The 7,622-nt window shown below is 40.4% G+C and overlaps 1 protein-coding gene across 1 annotated transcript in view; it reads left to right on the forward strand.

Annotated features, from left to right (window-relative positions):
- Positions 1–1,810: 1,810 nt before the first annotated feature.
- Positions 1,811–7,622, forward strand: part of cacna1g (calcium channel, voltage-dependent, T type, alpha 1G subunit) — a 176,003-nt gene continuing 170,191 nt past the window's right edge. The window contains 1 exon segment of the mRNA XM_030773184.1: positions 1,811–2,109. Coding sequence (XP_030629044.1) covers positions 1,811–2,109 — 299 coding nt within the window.

Below are 7,622 nucleotides of genomic sequence, written 5' to 3' on the forward strand. Positions count from 1 at the left end.
TGGTAAATGCAAGCAGAGATGGAAACATGTCGGAAGAGAAAAAACCTATCATTCTTGTCAGTGTGAGACAATGCAATGGACTGGCGTGCATTAAAATAATTATAAGGAAAGTCCACTGCATTGAATTACGCTACTAATTACATATTTAGGCTAAACCATAGATTCGACATATTTTAGAGGAAAAAAATACTTCGTCTAGTCACATGTGCTTCTTGTGTTTCCTCTCTCCCTTAACAAAATCCCTTGCATAATAAACATGGTCCAATCATCAAGTGGGTTTGGTCCAATCCCAAACAATTCCCAGCTTTTTATTGGCTAACAGTAAACAGTAAGATTCCAGCTGTTTCCTCAGACCTCCTCCCGTTTAGACGTGACTGACATATGTTCCAGCCAATTATAAGACTAACTGAGTTTTAGTTACATTTGCTTGGTGAATGGGCTTGCGAAGGGGTGGGGCTTGGAAGTTGAATCCGAATCCAGCTGTGAAGCCGTTCGGATGAGCGGATTCGTGCTATAGATTGCTTTGAGACACGGAGAGTCAGTGGAGACTTAGACATTTTCGCAATAATGGACAAGACTTCTACCTAGAAACATCACATACGCATCTTCTCATATGCGACGCAAGAGAGCTGAAGCTTGTTTCCTTTACATATAAAACTGCTACCTGGACCTTTTGAACAAATTATAGGCTACTTGAGTCAGAGATGCTCTGAAGAATTATGAACACTATGATTGATATTGGATATTAATTTATCAAACTTCTAAAAGGAAAAAAGAAACTCCGTCGCGTTTTAGATTATTGTTATTTTACTTTAAATTGTACATTCGTGGACAATACAAAGGAGGAAAGCGGATCAGCTCTTGTGGATTCATCAGAATCGCAAGGATTTGATTGTCTTTTATGATATTGATATTGTTCCACTGATCATTCCGTTATTAAAATGATATCAAGGGGTCCGTGAGTGTTGGATGAAAGTAGCCTACTTGACTGGCGCGCGATGCCCGTAAACCTGCTTGTGCTGTAACAGCCACCTGGAAACTCAGCCCGCGAGCTCGACTTTCTGCCCCCTTCTTTCACTAATTTCGGGCTGCACTTTGCTACGAGAAATGGTCCTGCGATGATTGAGCTTGATTTGGGCATATCGTGTGAATCAATTACAGGTAATAAAACAACATTATTGAACGTCTGTTAGTTTTTTACGAGTAAAGTGTCTGTTATCATCTGTAATTATGACTGATATTTAGGATGAATTCTATTTCAATTTTTAAATCTATATCTAAAGTTTTATTGTCGCCAGTCAGGCACACGACTATCCTGTCGTTTTGACATGCATTACGTACAGCATCGAAGAGTTGACACAGAACTCTTATCAGTTAATACTTATCATTTCATTTGTACCAATGTTTTTCTTCAGTGCGATTCTATTGTCCGATCACTGAAGTCATATTTTTTAAGTTCCATACCCAGTCTTTTCTACAAGAACAATTTTTTGGATGAAAACCATAATCGAACTGTGAGAGGTTTCACCAGATAAACGTCCGTAGCGCTTGAAACCCATTAAAATTATGTGCTGTGCCCATTATATTACAAGCACTAGTCCATTTGACATCACGTTCGGCATTTATCAAATTTGCTTTCTCTTCGACGACTTGGATGGGGAGATGGATCTCGCTAATTATACCTAATTATAAAAGAAATCATTGATTCTCTTCAAATTCACGTTGAACTGTAAGTGCTTTGTGCATTTTTAGCTCAAGTGAAAAGGTATTTTAATGTTTTTCTTTACATGGTTGTTATTTAAGGGGGTGAATGATGGCTGAGGATGGAGGAAATATCTCAGAGGACCACAGGGGGAGGGAAGCCGAGGGTAGATCCTCTCTTCCTCGGACTTTAATCCGACTTAATGACCTGTCCGGTACTGGGGAACGCAACGAGGATGAGGCTGTTAGTCCCGAGTCAAGGGACAACGGAGCCGGGGCTGCGCCGGAGGAGGCGTCGGCCAGTGGTGGAGAAGCTTTACCCTACCCATCCTTGGCACCAGTTGTATTTTTCTATCTGAAGCAAACCACGCGCCCGAGGAGTTGGTGTCTGAAAATGGTCTGCAATCCATATCCTTTCATTTATTTAAAAAAAAAGCCCGTAAGCATTACCTCAGTTGGATGGTGAAGACATGCGTCCTTTTGCGCACACCTGTTAAGGTAGGACGCGCGCGTTAGTGCGCAATTACCGCCGCCCCCACTCTTACGTTTTCACATTAACAGACATAAATGGCTCCAAGTATTGTTTGAAATCATCAAGATTTTTCACATTTCAAGTATATGATGTTTTTGGGTAGGTGTCTGTTGCATTTCCCCCCAAGTCACATGGTGCTATAGAAAGGAAGCACAGACAAATGCCTTTACAAAGGAACTAAATGAGCCTAGAGGGTGACATGCTTTATGCTGAAATGCAATACCCCTCCACAAATAATCTCACATACTGGAGATGGACACCCCCCCCCCCCCCCCCCCACACACACACGTTTAAAAATGGCATTAAATCTTAATGTGGTCAACTGAACAATATGTGTTAAGTTACATAAACATTTAAGTAGGAAAAAGACCTATAAAGTAAGTCATTATAGCACATTATCAATTAATTATCATGAAATTATACCATTATCAATTAGAGAACCTTCCGTGCGAGAGCGTGATGGTGGGACACAAGAAACAAATGAAACATAGAGGTTGAATCATGCATGAGAAATTATTTTGTTCAACTATATTTCGGCACCTTGGTCACTACATTGACATATCTGATATAAATATGCAATAGACCTAGAACTAAAGGAGTCATGCAATCTTATGTCTCCTCAGATGTTTATGCTTACATACTGACAAAAAGTCACATAGATGAAAAGCAATAGATCAATGTCTCATTAATTAGTCAGCCAAGAATGTGTCTGTGATAATGCGTGATATACAAGACACGCACAGTCAATTCTGTTTCATATTAACTCCTGTCTTTACCAATTTCATGAGTCATTGTTTGTTTTTCTTTCTTCTGAAAAGTGATTAATGATTGTGTATTTGCTTTTTAAATGCAATTTAACCTTTTTAATTTCTTCATTTGCAAACTGCCAAAGTAAAAGAAAAACATTTGTGTTGTTTTGATCATGCTGAAGCAAACTTGAGGTGAAGTGGTATTTGACTGAGAGAGGAAAACAAGGAGTGGGACTTTTCTGATGAATCAGTTTACAGATCTGACCAGTTTAAGTGTGGCAATCTCCAGGGATGCTCTTACACTTGGTCTATGACTCAGCTGGCCTGCTTAGGGTCAATGCCTGGTGACGTGAGGAAAATGGAATCACTGCTTGCTACTCAAACCCATAATGGCTTATTTAAACAGAACACTTAGTTATGGTTGGTTGTTTGTAATTTTAGAGAGGCATTTTTTCTCCCTTACTTTTTTTTTTTTTTTCTTCACACAGTAAATCAAGTTGTATAATCTTGGCTTCCGCTCATAATCCATAATGAGTGATGGATTGCTTGTTTTAATGTCTCGATGAAATTCAATCAATCTTCGTGTTCGTGAAAAACTCCACCTAAGAACACGGCGACGAAAACACAATAAATAACGACCAGGTAATGTTATCGTGACGACACCTTGAGCTCTCTCTGTTTGCTCAAGGTGAAAAAAGTTTTTTTTTTTTTTTTTTTTAAAAAAAGAGGTTTAAAAGGAGGTTTGGAAGTTAAAAGTACTTTGTCAGGAATAAGAGCAGAATGTTTGTAAAGTGGAAGAAGAGAGGGGGTTGTTCCCCTGTGGGAGTGGCTGGTATGTGTAGGCATTGTGTCTGGTGCGGAATGGAGGTGCACTGTTTGGTTTTTCGGTGGACTCGCGGCAAGCCTAGCCGAGGGAAGGAATGCTCTTTTGGACGGGCTCGTTGGCTGGACCAGACTGTGATGTCTGACTGCAGATGCTTTGTTTTTTCTTTAGAGGGAAATATGATGAGTCTAGTGGGTGCTGAAAAGCTGCCCAGTGAAACACACTCCTCATTACCCCCACTTGTTTCTCAGTCTCCATCACGATCTGTCCTCTATCACACCCCCTCCACCCCCCTTTTACCTCGGATAAAAGTAACCCACCCTTATGAAAAATTCAAAACGTTGCTCTGGATACAGGAATACAGCGAGGTTCTCCTGGACCAGGCTATTACTGAGGTATTTGACATCTGGGATTCCTCAGGGATGGGGAACCTGAGTATCCTTTTCCGTATCGTTAAATGTCACCGTTTTCCCTGTCTCACGTTTTTTTGGGGGCTAGGTCCCAAACACTCATCAGTTGAAGGAAGAAAAAGAGTCAAAAGGGACTTCATTAAAGGTGCTTTTGTAAGAACTGTGAAATTTCCCTCTTCTGAATTGGTCCAGGAGCTTAGAAACTCTGCTGTTCTTTCCAGCAATCGCTGGACTTGGGGTGGCTAATGAGGAAATGCTGAATTTGGCTACATTCCATACCGGGAGGAGTATTCTCATGTGTTTTAATTTGGCAATTTAGAAGCTGTACAAAGGAAAAATGGAGAATTTTTGTGAAATTTTCTCCATGAAGCGTCACAGGAATTTTATGTGTCAAAATGAAGTCGTTTAGCGGTATAGCTTCATTGTGTGGTTTTGCTGAATGATTTGTGGTACAGTACATTGTTGCTGTAGCCTGGTATAGGCTTGTGCTGCTTAGAGCTGGACATGGTGTGGGGCTTTTATTTAAATATGTAGCATTCATGTTTGACCTTTCATGCATCTTTCTGGCTATTACCTAAAGGTCACTGGTTTTATAATGGTTTATAATGTAACTGAAATCAATCCTGTTTCCCACCAACTTCCATTTTGATAATGCACAAAACTGACTCCCGCTTTGAGAGTTGATGGAACTGCTATCTGCCATACGCTTACTATTCTGAGTACTCTGTCATAAACAGGAGACAGGACAATATTACAGTTTTACAACTATATGATCTCATGCCTACATCAATCAATCAATCAGTCAATCAATCAGTCAATCAATCAATCAGTCTATCTGTCTGTCTATCTATCTATCTATCTATCTATCTATCTATCTATCTATCTATCTATCTATCTATCTATCTATCTATCTATCTGTCAGTCAGTCAGTCAGTCAGTCAGTCAGTCAGTCAGTCAGTCAGTCAATCAATCAATCAATCAATCAGTCGAAGATTCCTGCCTGTCCATTTCTCTGTCTGTGTAGCTTTTTCACCTGTCTGATTTGTGTCAGATTTTATGTTGATGTATTCCTTTGGTCTGCGTCCCAGTTACCATTCATCATTCCGTCCCTGTATTCTACTACTCATTAGTTCAGCTATACAGCCCTTGAGTGCTTGCATGACTGGTGCCTCTGCATGTGGCTAGCTCTGGTCCCTCCTGTGAGCTGGCTGGAGGTTCTTGGCCCACAGTGTACAGTGTAGAGAGGGGTGAGTAAACCCCAGTGTGGTGACTGTGGAAAATTCTTTGATAGGTTTATAAGTGACCATGATTATAGAGTCCATGGCATATCCCATAGGTGTTGCTTCCCTGCCAAAACATGTTTGGGAATTCTTCCAGTCCCTACCTCCCCCTCTCCCTTCCTTTATGCTAATTTAATACAAAAGGATTATATACCTCAAACTCCGTGGAAATCACATTCCTCTCCCTGTGTGTATAGTTTTTCTTGTTTTCTAAAATGAATAATTTTGGACTTGGTTAAAAATATTAAAACAATGGGCTTAACATCTTTCTTTCTTTCTTTCTTTCTTTCTTTCTTTCTTTCTTTCTTTCTTTCTTTCTTCACCCCCCCCTCTCATAGCAAACTGTTGTTGGCTTATCTGATGTGTCTGTAAAATAATAGAACATGAAGTGAACATTTACTTAATCAGTAGAAAATGCTTGGCTGGCATTCCCAGGGAAAATGTCTGATGTGATTCTACCATTTCCAGTGCTCTCAAAAGCAAGACATTTCAACTGCAGAACAAGGTATTATCGGAAATACTGAAAAAGAAGCAAAGAAGAACATTTTAGTTTGGATAAATATTCATAATAACTTGTGGATTCAGTGATGTGCAAAAAGCCATAGCCTAAGAAAGAGGCCTAATGAAACTCATGCAAACACAGATTTAAATACAGCTCTTTTCCTCACCTCCTGGTCCTCTCCTGGGTTACAGCAGTCTTAGGAGACAGAGTGCAAACAAGGCTTTGTATGTGTGTGTGTGTTTATGTGTGTGTGTGTTTCTATGTGAGTTTGAGAGACAGAGAGAGTGAGTGAGTTACACACACACCACACACAAAAAGAGAGAGAGTGTGTGTGAGAGAGAGAGAGAGAGAGAGAGAGAGAAATCTGAGTCTGTGTGTGTGTGTGCGTATTTGGAGAAACTGTCGCTTTTTAATTTTTTTTTTGCATAGGCTGTGGAAACATGATAGGGGAGTCTTGCTAGCCTGGCCAACGCTGGTCATCTATCCTGTGTGGGGAAACACTCTTCACTAAAGGTAGATTAACCCCCCCCCCCCCCCATCCTCTGTAAACAGGACAGCTAAAGATAAAATATTCTCCACCAGGTTTCTTCCCTTTGATGGAGGATATATTACATTGTCCTGTGATTCGTTCTGTTCCTCTTCTGTAAAAAAAAAAAAAAACAGTTCTCCTTTTGCTAGCACATTTCAGACAACCTCCTTTTGTCAGCCAAGTGCTTGATTCAGAGCTGCGGCAAGTTTGAGGTCTTGGAACAGCACGGATGAAGAGCGCTATTCATTAGGAGAGAAACTCATCCTGAGTGTTGCTTTTTCACTCTTCTGAAAAGTGTTTCTTCAGTTGGCACCTCCTGCTACTGTCTTCTCCTTCTCATAAGATTTCGCCAAGTGTGTTCGCCTTGGCAGCTCTCTCTTCCTTATGCATTGTTACCCCTCTTGCACTAATTGGTGTTTTTGTTGCCAAATACTATCATACTTTTTGATTTATGAAGACAGATTTTTGACTCCAGAGGCAATCACGAGCTTAACTAATGTCAATTAATCACAATTTAGTCCCTGATTCCATCATTAGACCAATAGAAATCAAGCATAAACAAAACAAAAGAGGGGGGGAAAAAAAGAAAAGAGAGCAAAAAAAAAAAAAAAAAAGAAAAACAGAAAAGAGAGAGAAAGAAGAAGAAAAAAAAAAAAAAAAACGCCCAAGCCCAAGAGGGATATAGTCAATCTTGTCATGCAGAAAATGGTCATTACTGAGTGTTCAATATTTCATAATTCCATCTTTGCTGAGCTCCCCCCCCCCCACCTCCCAATAGCATATCTCAAACCAGCTTCCCATATATGCCAAGAGCCTGAATGAATGTAAAGAAGCTCATTAGGGTGGACTGTCAGCTGAGCGCCATCCATAAGCCTGCCATCTGAACAGGGGGAGAAGGGAAGAAGTTATAATTACAACACAGCTAATCTCTCCTTTAAATTAGCCTTCCGTTTCGCGACCTTACAGCCTCATCGCTAAGTTGACGCGCCGTTACGTTGAGCTGTTTGTCGTTTGGGCCGCTGCCGTTGTATCTGTTTGGAAGAGGAAACCGTGATAGCGTGCGATTGAAAAGTGGAACGCATTTTCGTACAGGAGA

The sequence above is a fragment of the Chanos chanos genome, chromosome 5 (assembly GCF_902362185.1).
Source record: "Chanos chanos chromosome 5, fChaCha1.1, whole genome shotgun sequence".
NCBI classification, from domain to species: Eukaryota; Metazoa; Chordata; class Actinopteri; order Gonorynchiformes; family Chanidae; genus Chanos; species Chanos chanos.